This window comes from Gopherus flavomarginatus, chromosome 5, assembly GCF_025201925.1.
Source record: "Gopherus flavomarginatus isolate rGopFla2 chromosome 5, rGopFla2.mat.asm, whole genome shotgun sequence".
Taxonomy (NCBI): Eukaryota; Metazoa; Chordata; order Testudines; family Testudinidae; genus Gopherus; species Gopherus flavomarginatus.
This window is the reverse complement of record NC_066621.1, coordinates 95849462-95869822: the sequence shown is the minus strand read 5'-3', so window position 1 is coordinate 95869822 and position 20361 is coordinate 95849462. Positions and strand designations below refer to the sequence as shown.

General features: G+C 42.7%; 1 protein-coding gene across 7 annotated transcripts in view; it reads left to right on the top strand.

The window, feature by feature from the left end:
• The window catches only part of STARD9 (StAR related lipid transfer domain containing 9), a 321608-nt gene that overhangs the window by 68424 nt on the left and 232823 nt on the right, over window positions 1-20361 (top strand). For 6 of the 7 annotated variants that reach the window (XR_007774876.1, XR_007774877.1, XM_050956627.1 and 3 more), the window contains exons 4-8: window positions 1366-1482; window positions 3826-3858; window positions 3956-4017; window positions 4712-4824; window positions 16441-16510. Coding sequence is in view for 5 of the 7 variants with exons in the window: in XM_050956627.1 (XP_050812584.1) it covers window positions 1366-1482; window positions 3826-3858; window positions 3956-4017; window positions 4712-4824; window positions 16441-16510 (395 nt within the window). In the remaining 2 variants the exon portion in view is untranslated. Of the gene's footprint in view, window positions 1-1365; window positions 1483-3825; window positions 3859-3955; window positions 4018-4711; window positions 4825-14852; window positions 14905-16440; window positions 16511-20361 lie in introns of those variants that run through there. The other variant, XM_050956631.1, reaches the window with a different exon arrangement.

Below are 20361 nucleotides of genomic sequence, written 5' to 3'. Positions count from 1 at the left end.
TATACAGGTTAACTTTCTACCTGAATAGAAAATATTTTTATACTTATAATATTTTCTTTGAAAGACTTCAGCCGTACTGAGTTCATTTATCCTGTGCTGGAGGGCTTAGCAGTTGACAGCCAGTACAGAGGGGACTCCATAGTCCAACGTACTCAACAGAGGAGATTACTACTCTTTACACTGCTGTGGAGTGGGTGTTTGGTATGTTGGAGATAGGGTCAGTGGGTTTGGGCGCAGTCCAGTCCAAACAGGAAAAAAACAAAGTAGGAACCGAGCAAAAGGTAACATCTGCTACTTTCTGCCATGCCTAGCAGTGGCCAGCTTTTGGCCTTGAGGAATGTGATGCCCAGCTCCTTTATTAATTATTTGTATTGCTGTAGTGCCTTGGAGCTCTAGTCGTGATCCAGGACACCATTGTGCCAGGTGCTTCACAAACACAGCACAAAAAGACAGTCCCTGTCCCAACAAGCTTACAATCTAAGTATAAAACAAGAGATAACAGATTGGGGAAACAAGGGGAATTCAACCTTACCCAAAGAGCAGTTAGCAATGGTTCACTGTCGCACTGGCTGGGTCCTGCAGGGATCTGTCCTGGGTCTGATACTAGTCAATATTTTTACGAATTACTTTGATAGTGGAGTGGAGAGTATGGTTATAAAATTTGCAGATGACACCAAGCTAGGAGCAGTTGCAAGCACTTTGGAGGACAGGATTAGAATTCAAAATGACCATGACAAATTGGTTGAAAATGAGAGACAAAATTCAATAAAGACAAGTGCACTTAGGAAGGAAGACCGAAATGGACAGTTACAAACTGTCTCTGTTGTAATACTGCAGAAAAGGATCTGAGGTTAGTGGATCGCAAGTTGAATGAGTCAATGTGACACAGATGCGTAAAAGGCTAATATTCTGTGGCATATTAACAAGAGTGTCGTATGTAGAACACGGGATGTAATTGTCCCGCTCTGTTTGTCACTGGTGAGGCCTCGGCTGGAGTATGGTATCCAGTTTTGGGCAGCACGCTTTAAGAAAGATTTGAGCAAATTGGAGAGAATCCAGAGGAGAGCAACAAAAATGTTTTAGAAAACGTTTAGAAACCTATCCTGTGAGGAAAGGTTAAAATAAGTGGGCATGTTTAGTCTTGAGAAAAGGAGATGGGGGTGGGCGCTGGTTACAGTCTACCTTTTTTATCTTGTCCACTTTCCACGTTTATTAGTCCCATGAAATAAGTCGATACACTAATGGGATAGAATTTCTTATCCTTTTAGACTTGTGAAAAAAAGACTAAATAATGTTTGAATGGCAGTGCGTGTTACGAAGGAGGGAATGACTCACTGAGTGCATTTTTTCTTTCGATCGTTGCAGGTTTTCCAGGACCTCGGCACCTCAGTGCTATCTGGTGCTTTTAAGGGGTACAACATCTGTCTTTTTGCATATGGACAGACGGGTTCAGGAAAAACGTACACGATGATGGGAACTCCAGTGAGTCATAGCTTTGATTACACTCTTTTTTTTTTTTAAATCTGTTTGTTAAATTGAAGTTCCTGATTAAGATCCTAATTAAGCAAAATGTTTAAGCACATTTTGCTAGGGATTACTTGTGCTTAAAATTAAGCACATGCTTAAGTACCTAGCTAAATAATGTAGCACAAGCTAAAATCATAAAAGTATGGATGTGTGTATGTATATATGTATAAAAAATAAAATTCCTTCTGTAAACTGTGCTCTTTGGATGTTGCATATGTGTGGTTTACCTTTTAATCTAAAGAAAACAAGTTTTCCACCATGAACACTTATTGTTCTTCGTAGCAGTCAGCCTGCGCCTCTACAAAATATTTTAATGTCACTTTCTTTGACAATCAGACAGCCATGTTGAAGTTAAATTAATTTTACTAATTAAAATTTTGAATAATTATTTGTGCAGTCTTTTCTGCTGCATTTTTGTGAGAAGACTTTGCTGTCAATTAGGGAACAGTCTGAGGTGACCATACTTGCTTCATTTCCAATTACTAAATGAATTTGAATGGAAGTTTTGGGGGTGAAACATTAGCGTGTGCTCCTCAAAGCCAGTCAGTTCTAAGATATTTGTTTATGGGGCCCCACTTAGTGTGCCTTTATATGTTAAAGCACCCAAACCAATGAGTGCTTTGAAAGGGTTACTGGCTTTGCTGATCCAGAGGGAAAGGTAGATAATCTCTCTGAAAACCTATCTAAATCGAAGGGGAGTGAATTGTCTCTAAAGCAGTGATTCTCAACCTATTTACCATTGTGGGCCGCATATGTGTTATGCGGGCTGCATCCAATACTACCTGTATGGCCCTAAGGATGTCACATGGGCCACAGCTCTGTGCTGAATGGGCTGCAGTCTGAGAATCACTGCAAAAGAGAGAACCATTTTTCAAGGAGACAGCAAGAGCAAGTCACTACTTCCTGCCCCCTGAGAGGACCACTGATTCAGGTAAAGGATGGGGAGAGAGAGACACTCTTCAAATAAAATTTTTTGAACCTATAAAAATGGTTAAAGTTTGGTCTGAAGTTTGATTACAGTTTCTATTTGGTTCTTATTTTTACTGAACTGGTTCTGCTGTCCCTAGAATGACCGTATTAACTTACTAAAGGCACCACCTGACAGGCATCTGCAGGGAGATTTTGCCCATCTGATATCTTAAGACCTGATTCTCTTCCTGTTTTAAATCAAGACTATTGCCATGGAAGTCAGAAGAATTATAGTGATGTAAAACTAATGTAAGTGAGAGGAGAATCAGGTCACTAGTGTCTGATGATCTTGGAAGTATAAAAGCAGTTTATAATGACCATATCTTAAAAATCATTACTAATTCCTATGGCACTTTCATTGTAGTAATGTTGCTGCTGGATTCTTTGGTAAAAGTGATTTGTGCGACAGGAAGAGTCCCACTTTGATCCACTACTTAATAATTTTCATTTATTGTACTACATTATTAGCATTGTTAATAGCTAGAATATCAGCCTGCTTGGTCTGTAGAGAACTTCCACATTTACAAAAATGCATTTATTTAGGGAAAGCTGTTTTGTTTTTGTTTTTTTTCCCCCTTAATTTGTTCCATTTCAAATATACCTTCTAAAAATCTTTGCATCCTACTGCAAAGAGATTCCGAGTGGGAGGGGCTGAGCCTGAAGGTAGCTCCAAGTCTTTACGTAAGCCATGTGCTGTAGCAAGTGGAGTCATCTTAGCCTTGAACTCTTCAGCATCCACTGCCTATGAAAAATGCCCTATGATGACTTCCAGTGAGGGTAAGATTGACAGTTATGGGTACAGTCACCATTCTAGCCAGAGTATATCATCCCTTTAAGTCAAGGGTTCTCAGACTGGGGGTTGGGACCTCTCAGGGGGTTGTGAGGTTATTACATGGGGGGTTGAAAGTTGTCACCCTCGACCACAAACCCTGCTTTGCCTCCAGCATTTATAATGGTGTTAAATATATAAAAAGGTGTTCTTAATGCATAAGGGGGGGTTGCATTCAGAGGCTTGCTATGTGAAAGGGGTGACCAGTACAAAAGTCTGAGAACCCCTGCTTTAAGTGATTACTTCTAGAGATGCTGCAACTGGAATAGTTGAGTTGTCAGATCTAACACTGAGAATGCTCCAGGACAGATTGTGTTGTGATCTCCACAGTTACTGCTTGTGTCTCTTTCCATGTTTTAGTGGGAAGTTGATACTGGAATAGTTGGGAATTCCCCATAGTTTTGTTTATGTTTATTAAAATGACTTCTTACACGAGAAACTGGGACTGTGATCATATCATGTAATTGTTCTTCTTTTGTTTGTTTTTCTTTTGTTTAAAGGCATCCATTGGGTTGACACCTCGTATATGTGAGGTATTTCTTTTATGAACTTGAAATTATTTAAACTGTTCTTAATTTTCTTTTCTTTTTTATTTTTTAAGAGAAAAATATTAACTTTTGGTTTATGCAGGGCATTTTCTCAAGGGAGGATGATTATTCAGAGCAGCCAGCATCTTGCAGAGTAGAAGTCAGGTAGGAGTGTTTTATTATTTTTGGCCATATGTTTCTAAATATTTTCAAATGTGTATTTCCGTAGCAAAAGCACACAAATGTTATTTGATAAGTTTATTTCTCTTTCTCAGGGCTGTCAATAATTTTGCTGGTGTGGGAAAAATCTTGCAGTTCGGTTTTCAATCCAAGTATAGTTCCTTGGGTGCTGTTTGTTCACTGTTAGATCCCAAAGAATATGCATCTAAATAATAGTGGGTTAAGAGTCCATGTCTTGCTTGTTTAACTGTTCAAAATTTGGACCCTATACTGCATTCAGTTCTTATTCATAAACAGCATTAATTTTGTGGAGTTTTGTGCTCTGAGCAGTTGAAGAGTTGGGAACAACATTAATTAAAAGTGCAGGAAATAACGCTGTGTTGGCAATACAGATGATTTATTGTCAGCACTATTTTGAACCAGCCAGCAGCAGGGGACAGCTGTTTTCTTGCCTCATGACAGTTGATTGCTTCTCAGCTCCTTTCTAAGTGTCTGTACACACAACATGTAAGAAGAGGTAATTTGAGAGGTAATGAAGATGAATGCTTTAGTTTTTGATGTGGAATATCTGTGCCAGGCTGCAGGTGCAAATTTTCATTATCCAAAGAACAACTTTAAATAATTTTTTTTTGTGAATAGCGGATGCCAGAAAGACAACATTTTATTTGCTTTTCTTCAGTTTCCTTGAAATCTATAATGAGCGTGTCCGAGATTTGTTAAAGCAATCAAACCAGAAGAAACCTTATACGCTTCGTGTCCGAGAGCATCCTGAGACAGGTCCATATGTGCAAGGTGAGAGTGAGTTTCTGCATGGGTTATAGATGAATGCCTATGTGCCTATTCTGAATGTTCACTTGCATTCCTAATATGCTCTTTATTATTTCCACTCTTTCCAGTTGTTAAACAGCCAACATGAAATATGTAGTTTGAGGAACTCAAAATCCTCCCAGCAAAAATATATGGCAGAACATGGAATCTAACTCATAATATACGAAGAGGGTGAAATTCTAGAGGAAGGACTCATTTCGTGTGTGTAGTGAATGTGTTAAATAAAAATATAGAGTATAAGTTTTGCTGTATTGGATCAGGCCATTCATCTGTCTAGCCTGATAATCTGCCCCCCAACAATGGCTGCAATGAATGTTTCATGAGAATGTAAAACCATACTGCTAAAAGCAGAAAGAAATCTCTTTCCTACTAAGCATAGCAGAAAACAGGAGTAACCCCTTTTCCCCCTACTAACATGGCCTTTTAGTTGATAGCAATTTGCCTGTAAATCCTCAGAAGCTTCAGATTCCTGTCAGAAACTTTTTGTGAAACAATGTACTTGTTTCCACTGGAATTACTAGATTAGAGACTTCTAATCTGCCGACTTTCACATGGATGTTTGCTGTAGTTATAAAAACATTCTAATGCAGTTTTACATTGTTTCCAAATTTACATCTTTCTGTAAAATTGTTTCTTCCATTCTGTTTTCCTCTTTTCAGTCCTCATCTTTTCTCTTACCTGTTTTTGCCTTTCCAATTTTTCCTCTCCCTTTTTTCTTTCCCTTCCCCTTTGCCTCTGCCGTTTGTCAGAAGTGTAACATCATTTTAAAGTAAACTCTCTCAGCTGTCGGTGCTTAAGTCATTTGATAGTGCATTATACTGAGTTTGCCCTCTGAAAAACAATACATTTGGTCAGTGATTGACAGAAAGTGGTTTCTACAGAATCAGCGCACTACAGGCATAGAAGTAACTGAGTAAGTGATTTTAAAAAACTATAAAACATATTAATGGTCAGGAATGAAAGAAAAGATCTTTCCAAACTGATGCAAACTTTAAATATGGGTGGGTTTGTCTGGAAAGTAAATACACCCATTTCCTTTTTAATGTGCTGCTAAACACTATGTCTACACGTTGGGCAGGACTCCAAATTGCCTCTGGAATTACTGACAGTGCCAACTCTTGTCTGTTGGCCAAGTGGATTGTAACATGTTTGACACCTACAAAGTATTCCTTTGATGTGTAAAATGCACATAAGACAGAATTGTATTGGTGGTGTCATGTCAGATCAAATACTAGCTTGTTCTGCTTTTAAAACATCTCCATACCGTTTTGTAAATTTCCTTTGTTCTCCTCTACCCCTCCACCACTGTTTGCCATTATCGTGCCACCTGGCTTATTCAGGTGTTGTTGTTTTTTTTTAGGAGAGGGAGGGGAAGGGAAAATCAAGATAAATACTGTGGCTGGATTTTTGAAAGCTGGATAATTTTAGAACTATTAACATTTGTAGTCAATTAACTTGGCTTTACAAGATATAATAATAGTACATAGCATTCTTCATCCAAGAATCTCAAAATGATTCACAAACATAAGTTAAGTCTCTCAAAAGCTCTGAGAAATATATAAATGGTATTCATAATTTACTGATAGTGAAACTGAAGAGAAGAGAGGTTAAGTGACTTGCCCAGGTTTATCCAGTGACAGAGCCAAGTAAAAGAAACATGAAATCCCGATGCCTAGTTCCCCGCTAATCAATATGTCTTGTAATATTGCATTTAGCACCTGATCATTGTTATCAGTTTTCATGTCTCAGAGAATAAACTGATCACCAGCAGAGCCAATAGATTTTACACACAAACCTCCTACACAGGATTGGCCAGGTAGCATTCTGGTTATTTTAACTATGACTTTCTATACCACCAGCATCCTACTAAATTCAGGATTGGAAAATAAATGAATTGATGGTCTGATCCAGTATGGCAAACCTGTAATCCTTTGAAAACTAGGAGAAGCATACACATTTGGCCTTCACTCTGGCCCTTTCTGGGTTCCTTCCCTGGCTCCCTCTCAGCTGTTAACCTCATTACAGATCTGACCCAGAGCCTAGTTACTGCAGAGCCCCACAAGGAGTTGCTGCTTTTTCCTGATCGTTGCCCAGATTGAGAAGAGTGCCGCAGACCAGTGCTTCTCAAGCTATCTGATGTGGGGGACTGGCAATTTTTTTTTCCAATGTGCCAGGGACCTGTGACATATTAGTATCCTATTTGACACTTGTACGAGGAAACTCACTGCGGACCGGCTGCTGATGGCTTGCGGACTGGCACTGGTCCGCGGACCACCACGTTGAGAAGCACTGCTTTAGACTGTTTCATTCTCTATTTGCTGTGCTGTCAGGCATACACCTCCAGTGGTTCCTAGGCTGCAAATCCCAGAATTTTCTTGATCTGAGAGGAAACCAGGTCAGATCTGGGACGTAAATCTCTTAATGTCCCAACTCACCCTGTGATACTGTGGTAGGAAGTTATGCAGTTGTTCCCAGATAGTTCCTCATGAGATAAATCTATCCTTTGTCTTCTAGTTCTGATATTTTATATTTATTGTTAGTTCTTTAAAGAAGAATTCAATACCCAGATGTTACCTAGAATATTGTTTGTAATTAAGATAGTGACGTTATAATGTTGCAGTTCTGTTGTTTCCCTTAAAATTTTCCCTTCTCTGAATTTTTGTTATTTTGCACTATGAGAAAAGTATAATATAAATCTGTTAACAAAATCAAAAAGTGCCATTTCAGGTCACATGAGAAAATCCAACTTGGACATTCTGTTAGCCTTACTCCTGCCATTTTTGTCCCATGACAAACACATACATTCCTATAAAAATCTCTGCAAGGAACTTGCAGCTCTTCTTATAATAAGTAACATGATTCAAAATTTTAGAAAGAAATGGCTGGATGAGTTAAAAATGAAATAGCTACTTGTCTGAAGTGTCATGTGATATCATTACAGTGCTGTTGTTGTACCACATGAATAGAATTGATACTGATGAATCAGTGTCATGGGGTCTGTAATCAGATGACATCATTCTGTATGGGTATGATACTATGTGTGTTGTGTGTTTAACAACTATAACCATTTATGTCAAATGTATTGCATTTGTGTATGTGGTTTGTTTCTTTTTGGGAGGTGGCATTATTTTGTTTTTTTGGTAGGAGATTGATAGAGGAGCTGATCACATGGATTCCTGCAGAAGTGTGCTTGTTTGTTAGCTCACATGTCAGATGAAGGGTGAGAGAGTTCAAACATTTTTCACACTGCAGATCAGTACAGGTGGCTTGATTTTAAAGAACTTCTAACTCAGAAGATAAAGTGGTTTACCCCTCTGTGACTGCTTACAGTGTATTGCTGAAACCAATAATTGCTGAGTTCAATAATGTACTGTATGATCCTGCAGTCTTTCTATGTGAGCCCTTGTCCTTTGAAATCCACAGAAGTTTTGCATGTGGAGTCTCTGCAGGATCATGCCCTAGGAATCATGTTACTGATAGCTGGATGGCCATGTGCCACAGGGTGAGCACAGACTCTCCCACTTTTGTGCCTGCACCCTGTGTTTAGGCTGGTTTAATAAAGAGTGTTCACTCTCTCTTTTGTTGAATCACCCCAGTGTCTTTATCTACAGTGCTCATGCAGTGCCTAGATCCCCCAACAGTTAGTGCCCCACAGACCCTCCCCAGGGTCTCCTGGCCCTTGAGACTTCCTTATTGGCAAGGAGACAGAGATATTGCCCTCCTGTCTCGTTCCAGGCTAGCCTCCCCACTGAGGTTTGCCCAAGGCTTTTACAGCCTTCTCCTGCCTCAGCCCAGCTGTCACTACTTAGCCCAGCAGGTTCATCTGAGCCAGCCCTCCTTAGGGCTTGCAGCTGGGCTCCCTGTTGAGGACCTGCATCTCTACTCCTGGCCTAGCAGCCAGAAAGCAGACTATAGCCAGCATTTTGGCAGGGCTGTAAAGGGGTTTTACCCCTGCCTTGCCACACCATGTTTTCTGAATTACATCCATATAATTATAGCCTGTAGTTGCATAGGAGGATGGTTTACTTTGCACCCCTCTACCAGGCAGTTTGCTCCATGGGGAACAAGTGAGTATTGTTAAACTGATGAATATAGGCAAAGTTCCGAGATTTCCCATTATCTCACAGCACATTGCAGTATGTCAGTATTTGCATCTGTACTTGTTGCGCATGAGCAGTCACCAGTTTAGGGGTAACAGAAAAATTTGACTGTTGGGGAAGGGCTCCCTTATATACTGCACGTGTCACTTCCATAGTTTGTTTCAGTAGTCTCTAGTGTATAGAAGCCAATACATGGTTGAAAAATAGACAAGGCGGAGAACCAAAGAGGAAACCCTTTAGTGTTGCCTAGTTACTTTCATATTAGCGGTAATGTATTTTCCATTTGCAAGTCCAGTCAGGAAATCCAAGCACTAAGTATTTTGAATAGTTTCCAGACTATCATTTTTTGGATGCAAAGGTTGCACGTTTCTAGCATTTAAAATGCTGAAAGTGTTTCAGTGCTTCAGATTGGAATGGTTTCAAAATTCTCTCTTCCAGATGGTTGCACTGTTAAGGAATCAGCCTCTTTTAAATCAGGAAATGATGCAATCTATATTGTTACTCTGAGACAGATTGCTGAGGCAGATTCTGTTTTAGTTTGAGATAGATTTCTGTTCCAGACACAGGTATTTTTGTGATCTTTCTGTGATCCTTGAAAACAGACTTTCTTTTTCCAAGTAGCAGAGAGAGTACTTAATGGCATTCGTTTTACAACAGCATTAATAATTTTTCTTTTGCCTTTTTATAATAAACCTTTGTGTGTTGTGATCAACTAGTTACTATTGCCTCCAGTATAGAATCAGTAATAACATAGATGTAATGGGTAAGAACTGTGGCAACTTTATAATAAATATAACTGTGCCTTCCCATCACATAGCTAGTTGTATATTCACAAGATTACAAACCCTTGAAAGTGAGTTAGAGAAACAATATAAGGCGCTTTTTCCATACTCTGTAGATTTGCAGATGCTGGTGCTGTTTAAACAGTAATTGGCTATTGTTTTTCAGACAGGAAAATGTCATTACATGTTTTGGAGTTCAATATTAGCTAATACAATGTCAAACAGTAGAATAAATGCTTTGCTTTGTAAACTATCTGTAGTTTTGCATGTTTTTAGGCCACAGCTGAGGCCTGGTCCACACTACGCAGTTAAATCGATTTTAACAGCGTTAAAACGATTTAACGCTGTACCCGTCCACACTACAATGCACTTTAAATCGATTTTAAGGGCTCTTAAAATCGATTTCTGTACTCCTCCCCAACGAGAGGAGTAACGCTAAAATGGATATTACTATATCGATTTAGGGTTAGTGTGGCCGCAAATCGAAGTTATTGGCCTCCGGGCGGTATCCCACAGTGCACCAGTGGCCGCTCTGGACAGGTAACTGAACTCTAATGCACTGGCCAGGTATACAGGAAAAGCCCCGCGAACTTTTGAATTTCATTTCCTGTTTGGCCAGCGTGGAGCTCTCATCAGCACATGTGACCATGCAGAGCTCATCAGCACAGGTAACAATGCAGTCTCCTGAGAATAGAAAAAGAGCACCCGCATGGACCGCACGAGAGGTACTGGATCTTATTGCTATATGGGGAGAGGATTCAGTGCTATCAGAACTGCGTTCCAAAAGATGAAATGAAAAAAACTTTTGAAAAAATTTCCAATACCACGAGGGAGAGAGGCCACACCAGGGACTCAGTGCAGTGCAGAGTGAAAGTGAAGGAGCTCAGACAAGCCTACCTGAAAACCAAAGCAGCAAACGGCAGATCCGGATCAGGGCCAAAAACATGCCGCTTCTACACTGAGCTGCATACAATTTTAGGGGGCTGCGCCACCACTACCCCCCTCCTTGTCCGTGGATTCCGAGGTGGGGTTTATAATCTCAACCATGGATGAGGATTCAGCGGAGCGGGAAGATGACGACGAGGAAGAGCTTGCAGAGACCACACAGCACTCCATTCTCCCCAACAGCCAGGAGCTTTTTGTGACCCAGACGGAATTACTGTCCCTGCCCTCCCAAGCCACTAGCCCAGACAGTGAAGCCATGGAAGCGACCTCTGGTGAGTGTACCTTTGTAAATATAAAACATAATTTAAAAGCAAGCGTTTTTTAATGATTGATTTGCCATGAGTGTTTGGCATGCATTAGCAGGCATTTAAGTTACTGGAACAGTTTGTTAACATGTCTGGGGATGGAGCGGAAATCCTCCAGGGATGTCTCCATAAAGCGCTCCTGGAGGTACTCCAAAAGCCTTTGCAGAAGGTTTCTGGGCAAGGCAGCCTTGTTCCGTCCACCATGGTAGGACACTTTACCACGCCATGCATGTAGCAAGTAATCTGGTATCATTGCATGACAAAGCCTAGCTGCGTAAGGTCCCGGTGATTGCAGGCATTCAAGAAACATCCGTTCTTTATCTCGTTCTGTTATCCGCAGCACAGTGATATCGTTCATGGTAACCTGGTTGAAATTAAGGTATTTTATTAAGGGGACAGAGCTGGCCATTCCTACTGGGCTGCTTGCCTGTTGCTTAAAAGAAATCCTTCCTTGCAGGTAGCCAAGCGGCGGGAGGGGAGGGGGGTTAATGGCGCTGAGCTTTTTAGCATTTGGCCAGCAGGAATCTTCCTAGCTACCAGCCACACGGTGGGGGGGAAGGGTGGGAGGAGAAAGGGAGGGTGATTAGCAGTGATTTGCCATTATACCAGCCATGCGGTGGGGGGAGGGGTAAAGCAATTCCAGCGTTAGGGTTAGGGTTTGGCGTCTGCTACTCCTTGTAAAAGCACCAGCACAGGGAGAAGCTGTATGCCTTACCATGACCGCATGCAAGCTGAATTGTGATACCCGGACCTGCGTCTGTGTTGCTCTGTTACACCACAGCCGCAGGCACTCAATACTAAAAGAATCCAAATGCGACCTTGTAGTGAAATCACATGTGCTATGTAAGGTGAATAGTGTAGTTCACTGTGAAAGAGTATAACCATTGTTCTGTGAAATGTATCTTTTATAATCCTTCTATCACTATTTTCCCCCACTCATGCAGCTGCAAATCTTTCAAGCCTCCCTACTTCATCCCAAAGGCTAGCTCAGATAAGGCTGAGGAAGAAGAGGACACGAGATGAAATGTTCACAGAAATCATGGCAGTAACCCGCAATGAAAGAGCTCATCTGGGGAAGTGGAAGGACGTGGTAGCAAAGTAGAAAGATGCCAGTGAACGTGAGGACAGGAGGGACCAACGTGGATAGGAGAGACGCTCGAGATGAGAGGTGGCGGCAGGAAGATCAGTGGTGGCGGGATGCAACGCAGGAGCTGCTGCGTGATCAAACTGACATCCTCCGAAGTCTGGTGGATCTTCAGGGAGAGCAGCGGGGTCACAGAGTGCCGCTCCAGCCCATGTTTAACCACCCTCAGTACTCACCATGTTCCATGTCTTCCACACCCAGACATGTAAGAACGCGTGGGGGAAGGCTTTCTGCACCCGCCCACTCCACCCCCGTGGACAGTCCAACCAAAAGGCTGTCATTACATTGAAATGTCCTTAATGGCCTTTTTCTTCCCTCCTATCCTCCTCCCAAACCACACCCGGGATACCTTGTTAATTCTCTGCCTCTTTTTATAATTTACATGCTTCTTAAACGATAGTAACTTCATTTCCAGAAGCAAGCTGTAATCAAAGGAGGAGGTTGGGTTGCTTACAGGGAATGGCTTTTAATAAAGAATACATGCTTTTTAAACGATAGTAACTTCATTTCCAGAAGCAAGCTGTAATCAAAGGAGGAGGGTGGGTTGCTTACAGGGAATGGCTTTTAATAAAGAATACATGCTTTTTAAACGATAGTAACTTCATTTCCAGAAGCAAGCTGTAATCAAAGGGGGAGGGTGGGTTGCTTACAGGAGGAGTCAATAAAGGGGGGGAGGTTCATGAAGGGGAAACAAACACAACAGTCACACCGTACCCTGGCCCGTGATGAAACTCGTTTTCAAGGCTTCTCTGATGCGCACCGCTTCCTGGTGAGCTCTTCTAATCGCCCTAATGTCTGGCTGCGCATAATCAGAGGCCAGGTGATTTGCCTCAGCCTCCCACCCCGCCATAAAGGTCTCCCCTTTACTTTCACAGAGATTGTGGAGCATACAGCAAGCAGCAATAACAAAGAGGACATTGGTTTGGCTGAGGTCTGAGTGACTGAGTAACGTTCTCCAGCGGGCTTTTAAACGGCCAAATGTACATTCTACCACCATTCTGCACTTGCTCAGCCTGTAGTTAAACAGCTCCTGACCACTGTCCAGGCTGCCTGTGTATGGTTTCATGAGCCATGGCATCAAGGGGTAGGCTGGGTCCCCCAGGATAACTACAGGCATTTCAACATCCCCAACTGTTGTTTTCTGGTCCGGGAAGTAAGTCCCTTGCTGCAGCCGTTTAAACAGAGCAGTGCTTCTGAAGACGCGAGTGTCATGAACCCTTCCTGGCCATCCCACGTGGATGTTGGTGAAACGCCCCTTGTGATCCAGCAGTGCTTGCAGCACCATTGAAAAGTAACCCTTGTGGTTTATGTACTGGGTGCCCTGGTGCTCCGGTGCCAAGATAGGGATATGGGTTCCATCTGTCGCCCCCCCCACAGTTAGGGAATCCCATTGCAGCAAAGCCATCCACTATGACCTGCACGTTTCCCAGAGTCACAACCTTTCGTAGCAGCAGCTGAATGATTGCTTTGGCTACTTGCAACACAGCAGCCCCCACAGTAGATTTTCCCACTCCAAATTGATTCCCGACTGACTGGTAGCTGTCTGGCATTGCAAGCTTCCAGAGGGCTATTGCCACTCGCTCCTCCACTGTGAGGGCTGCTCTCATCCTGGTATTATGGCGTTTCAGGGCAGGGGAAAGCAAGTCACGAAGTTCAAAGAAAGTGCTCTTACGCATGCGAAAGTTCCGCAGCCACTGCGAATCGTCCCACACCTGCAAAACTATGCGGTCCCACCAATCTGTGCTTGTTTCCCAGTCCCAAAATCAGCGTTCAATGGATAGAACCTCCCCCATTACCATCAGGAGCTCCAAAGTGCGGGGGCCCGTGGTTAGGGAGAAATCAGTGTCCAGGTCCTCATCACTCTCGTCGCCGCACTGCCGTAGCTGCCGCCTCCTCTCCTGCGTTTGCAGTTCATGGTTCACCATAGACAGCATGAGAATGCGTGAGGTGTTTACAACATCCACGATCGCACTACTGAGCTGAGCAGGGTCCCTGCTTGCTGTGCTATGGTGTTTGCTCAGTTCACCCAGTAAAAAGGGCGCAAAATGGCTGTCTGCTGCTTTCAGGAAGGGAGGGGTGAGGCTGTACCCAGAACCACCCGCGACAATGATTTTTGCCCCATCAGGCACTGGGGTAGTAACCCAGAATTCCAAGGGTCAGGGAAGACTGTGGGAACTATGGGATAGCTATGGGATAGCTACCCACAGTGCAACGCTCCGGAAATCGGTGGTAGCCTAGGACCATGGACACACACCGCCGAATTAATGTGCTTAGTGTGGATGCATAAAATCGACTTTATAATATCGGTTTTATAAAACCGGTTTAAGTTAATTCGAAATTATGCTGTAGTGTAGACGTACCCTGAGATTCTTTTAGTTTGGGTGAATGTGATGGTGGTGTGAGACTTTGTTTTCTTTGGGTCAGGTTTTAAAGGGCTAAAACAAATCACCTATCTTTGGGCTAAATTCTGACCTCATTCACAGTCTGTTTATCTACTAGTATCTAAGGACAGACTCTGTCCCACTATCTCTGAAATAACCCTTTGAGTCTTGCTGAGCTTTTAAATTATTGACTAGGGTAAGCAATTGATATTAACTTGATAGTTGATAGGAAAATCATTTTAATTAGAAAAATTAGACCTTTTAGAAGGGTGTCTCTTTAGAACGTGTGGAATTAGGTGTTGATACCTATCACTGAAAGTCTTTGTTTCCTGGAGATAAGATGTTCCAATGGAACTATATACTGTTTGTTTTTCATGGTGCCAACAGGTGTGTATCTGTAAATTTGCTAGCATATTTAAATTAGTCTTAAGAAACGATATTCTTACCATAAATTATTTTCTGGTAACAAAGTATACCTTTTCCTCACTTCCTCTCCCTCTCTTTCCCCTCCCTCCCCCATACACACTCCTATGGCACATATTAAAAAGAAAACATGTTTCTTGTGAAATACTAGTGAAATACAAAAAAACTATGAGGAGCACTTCATTCTACCCCATGAGAAACAGTTTAAGAAAAGAGTATTTTCTATAGCGCCTTGTACAGTTGCCACCCATGATACTAGAACTGCCAAAAGTAAGAGAGTAAACGTGAAGTCAATTTCATCCAAGGAGTAAGTCCATTGAAGCCAACTAAGGGCTAGTATACACTGGCAATGCTAAAGCACTGCCGTGGCAGCGCTTTAACATGCCTTGTGTGGTCACGGTGCAACACTGGGAGAGCTCTCCCAGTGCTCTAAAGTACCTCCACCTCCACGAGATGGGTGTAGCTCCCAGCGTGCTCCCAGCACTGATGCATTGTCTACACTGGCACTTTACAGGATGGAAACTTGCTCCACTGGGGGTGTGTGTGTGTTTTTTTTTTTTACACCCTTGAGCCAGAAAGTTGCAGCGCTGTAAATTGCCAGTGTAGACAAGCCCTGAGTGTGTCTGCTACAAATTTACATTTTATAAGATGCTAGTAATGAAGTTACACCATAGCACATACTGCCCTCTAGTGGGGGCCACATTAGTCACTGCTACTCATTTGCTCCAGTTGTTTCTGCAATGCAGGATCTCTTTCATTCCTGGCTAGTGGACTCCTCCCCCTTTCATCCCTTTTGTTTTGTTTTGTTTCCTCAGGGCAGCTACATTAATGCTTGATTCTTTCTAGGATCTAATCAGGATGCACTTTGGTGTGGAGTAGGGCACAGAATTTTATACAGGGTTTAGTTTACAGATAAATGTCACAGGTTCACAGTATGGTATTTAGCTCATGAAGTGTGCATCACAGACTCCAGACAGAGGACTTCCTCATTCTCTGATTCATTTGGACTGAACCTTATACTTTACATCTGCAGAATCAATGGCTGAAGGATTGTCTACACACAAAAATTGTATCACTTTAACTATGATTGTATAGTTAAAGTGACAAAAAATCAACCTCTTGGGGATGCAGTTATATTGGTATAAAAATGTTTATGCCACTCTAAATTATTCACATATGGGAAGAGGAATAAACTAGACTGGTATAGGACATTTTTATACCAATATTACTGCATCCACACTAGGGGTTGTACCCGTATAATTAGTTTGGTTTCAAAACAAAACAAAACAAAACAAAAACCTCACTGCTAATCAAAGTAGTTATACTGATACAAAATGTGTGTGTAGACCAAGTCTAAGTCTCAGACAGAATGTTTGTACTCTCCAGTTGTAGTAGTAACCCTATTGCATAGATGAACCAAGAGACTAGAGTGAAACAATATTTCCTGAGTAAAACCTGGTTTTTTAATGGTCTCTCTTTCACTTTTTAAACCTCTGACAGGATTGTCTCAGCATTTAGTTACAGACTACAAACAAGCCATAGGACTTCTAGAAGAAGGAATAGCCAACAGGTATTTTTTTTTAATCAACCTTTTTTCTGTATCTGCTGTTTTTCCCAGTTTTGACAGCACAAATACTGATTTTTCTGACAATGTTACATGTTTGTCATTTAACTTTAAACAGAAATGAAGAATGATCTATGTGATGACATCAGGCTTCCAAACTACTCTCTGAAAAAAACTATATATAATAACTTAGCTCTTAAATGGTTGTTACAAGGGCTCATTAAAAGATTATTTGCATAGATATTACTACAAAACTGATTGTATCCTGACTTACACATAGTATATGCATAATATTACTTTGATATAGGATCAAAAGTGAACCACAGGGAGATGTTTTGCTCTAACCAAGTAAATCTGTATGCTGCATATACTCCATTCTTCAGATGGTATAGTTTTCAATTCAATTTCAGCATAGCTTAGTTTGTGACTACTGAAATCAAAACACATTTGTGATTTACTACAAACTGTTTGATGTATGTTTATCATGTGGTTCAGGCTGACTCCAGGGTAGAACTATTGTAAAAACAGGCCAGAAGCCATTGGTGCCATCCTTTCCTATGGGAAACACCTAATAAAAATAGCAGAAACTTAAAATTATGTTGGGTTAATGTCTTTAATATAAAGGGACACATTTTCAAGGGTCCTTAAACTAGCCTCTAAAATTATGATGCAGTGTTTGTACACAAATCAAGCAGCTAGGTGTAATTACCTGATTTGGGAGAAAACACTGGAACTTTTGCATGCAAAAAAATAGTCATAGCAACATTTTCAAGCAAAACTGTAGGTGCACAGAATTGTGTCTGCAAAAATCCTAGGTGTATAAAAATCTACCCACAATTTCTTGCTGAAATGTTTCCATAACCGTAGGGTGAATTTCACCTCTGTGCAGAGACCACAGCTAGCCTATACACCACATAAACTGTATTTTGAGGGTTTAATTGGGATTTAATTGGTGTCTAGGCTAGGGTTCTTTGCATGCAGCTGTTTTTCACCCATAGTGCATAAATAAAACAAAGCTAAGTGCGTTTTTTTTTGTTGTTTTTGCACAGGATTTTTATTTATTTATTGGGTGGGGTGCAGGGGATAAAGTGAGGCTTGGTTAATATTCCTACTTCAACTTACTAAAGTCAGTGGTTCATTAAAGTTAATTGGGCGTGGATCCAGCCACTGGTGGCTGCATTTGAGAAACACTGGGCTAAAACATCAAGGACATTGCACACACTTTAAGCACTGTAAATAAAAAATTAAAAAAGGATATTACTGAGCCAAAGAATGTGCAGTGGAATTTAATTTTGCCGCTCAAGACTTGTAGTAAGCATTAGATATCATTTCATGATCAAAAGGGAATTTCCCAAATAAGTCTTCAATGAAATTCCATTGTATGTATTTATCAATGCAATCAGAGCATAGTCTCACCATTGCAGAAACACAAATAAAACATTGTACTAATAAATATATTTAATTGTGCTAATAAAAATGTAACTTGAATGCAAAAAAGAGAATTTACTGCTAAATTTAAAAAATAAAACAGCTAAAATTGCCTGTCAAAAAAATTAAATGTAACAATAAGCTTATTCTAAAGTCCTAAATATCTAAAATGCAATTTTATAAAATAATCAGCAGTAAAACATAATGTTCTTCTTTGAGTGATTGTTCACGTCTATTTCAGTTGGGTATGTTGTGCCACATGCACACACATCGTAAACTTTTCCCTTAGCAGCTCCCGTAGGGACAGCAGGGGAGCCCCCTAGAGTGGCACCCTTATGGCGATGTATATATTACCCTGCCGGCCCAACCCCTCTTGAGTTCCTTCTTGCTGTCTGTGGCAGCGTTGGAACGTTCTCTCTCTCTCTTGCTTGCGAGTGATCCCTTAGCCTTTCAGTCTTCTAGTTAGAGTTGTTCTTAGATAATTATCAGTTAGTTAAATACTATTGTATTCAGGTATCTAGAAGCTAGTTCCAGCACTAGCCTTGGGCTGTGGGGCATGCCGCAAGCACAGGGTTTCAAAGCTTGTGCCACATGCCGCAAGCCTGTGCCTAACAGCAACCCCCATGACTCCTGTCTCTGGTGTCTGGGAGAATCTCATCAGGCAGAGCGCTGCAAAATGTGCAAGACCTTCAAGCCACGCACTAAGAAAGAAAGAGACTTTCGCCTTAAGCAGTTGCTCATGGAGGCCGCATTGCAACCACCGGCACTTGACCGACTGGCAACAGCACCGGCTTTCTCGGAGCGAAGTGCCCCAGCATCTGTGCACGACCCGGCACCACCCAGGTACCACAATCACTGGCACCAAGATGGGATGACCAACCTCGGCGCCGGTTGGCCTCTCTGGCACCAAGTGTCACAAGAAAGGGGAAAGAGGGCGCTTTCTCCGAAGAGCTACTAAGCCGCTCAAGTCCCCAGCATGTAAAGACAGATTGCAGACCCGAGCCAAGAACTGGCACCATCGACTCCAGTGCCACAGGCTCTGTTGAGTCCGGTACCCAGTGGATTCAGTGCCGACAAGTGTCTGGAGGAGGTCCTTGAACACCCCTCCATGCCTGACACTTTCGAGGCAGCAAAAGACCTCATTGAGTTGTTAGCGCCAAACCCCCTCCCATGCAGGGAGAAGCCTCCAGCACCACCCAAAAGGGTGCCATCCAGAGGGAAGCCGGCAATAGTGCGCTGCTCGAGGTCACCATCTTGGCACTGCTCCCATTAGAGCTCAGTGTTCAGATATTCCCTGGAACCCGTGACCCAGTGTAAGGTTATGGCTCTGGAGGTGAACCCACCAGTGGCACCCACAGCAACTGCTCGCCAATCCATGACACCATTGGTCGCCCAGCACCAGAGTACGGCACCAAAAACGTCACCAGCACTGAGTGTGAGACACCGGTCCTGGTCCCGAGATTCCTGGTACTGTTCACGGTCCCAGCCAGCCAGGCACCACTCCCCAGCACCCTGTGGCCGCTCTACGCTCAGCACTGCCCTGGTCCTCTCTGTTGGCATCCTCTGGCTCCAAGGCTGACTCAAGTCAGTCTAGCTACAGCAGACATCGAACCGTAGCCAGCAGAGAATCCCAACCAGCATGGCAGCCACAATGGCCTCCTCCAGGCCAGTGTGTCTTCTGGACCCCATGGGCCTACCACCAGCAACAGATCATGTCCTCCAGAGCTTCTAGGTACAGGCAATCTATGCAACACCATTCCAGATCGCCACACAGGCACGCATCAAGGACAAGGGTGGCTACTTTCTCTAGGCCGCCCCGGACCACCAAGAGCAACTGGTGCTCTCAGGCCCAATACCTGAGGCGGTGCCAAGCACTGCGACACCCCAAGAGGTGACCCAGGCATATGGGGACACACAGGAGGCTCTAGATGAGGGCAACCTACAGCACCTCACTTCCTCCTTTTCCCCAGATGAGACTGGCAGGCAGATCAGTTTTAGGACCGCCACCAGTTGACCACAGGGCTCATCAGGAGCTACTCCACAGGATCACCCTCAACATGGGCCTCCAGGCGGAAGAAATGGTTGAGCACAAGGATCCGATGGTGGACATCCTGATGCCCGAAGGTCCCTCCAGGGTCACGCTCCCTCTCTTAAAGACCATACAGACGAATTACAACACTGTATGGAAGACCCCAGCCTCTATCATGCCAACGGCCAGGGAGGTAGAAGGGAAATACTTTGCTCCTTCCCAGGGCCACGAGTTCTTGTTCTGACATCTGAATCCCTGTCCCCTAGTTGTTTCAGCAGTCAATGAAAAGGAACGAGAGGGCCAACAAGCCTCAGCCCCAACGGCCAAGGAGGCTAAGCATTCAGACCTCTTTGGTAGGAAGGTCTACTCCTCTGGAGGCCTCCAGCTACGCATAGCCAAC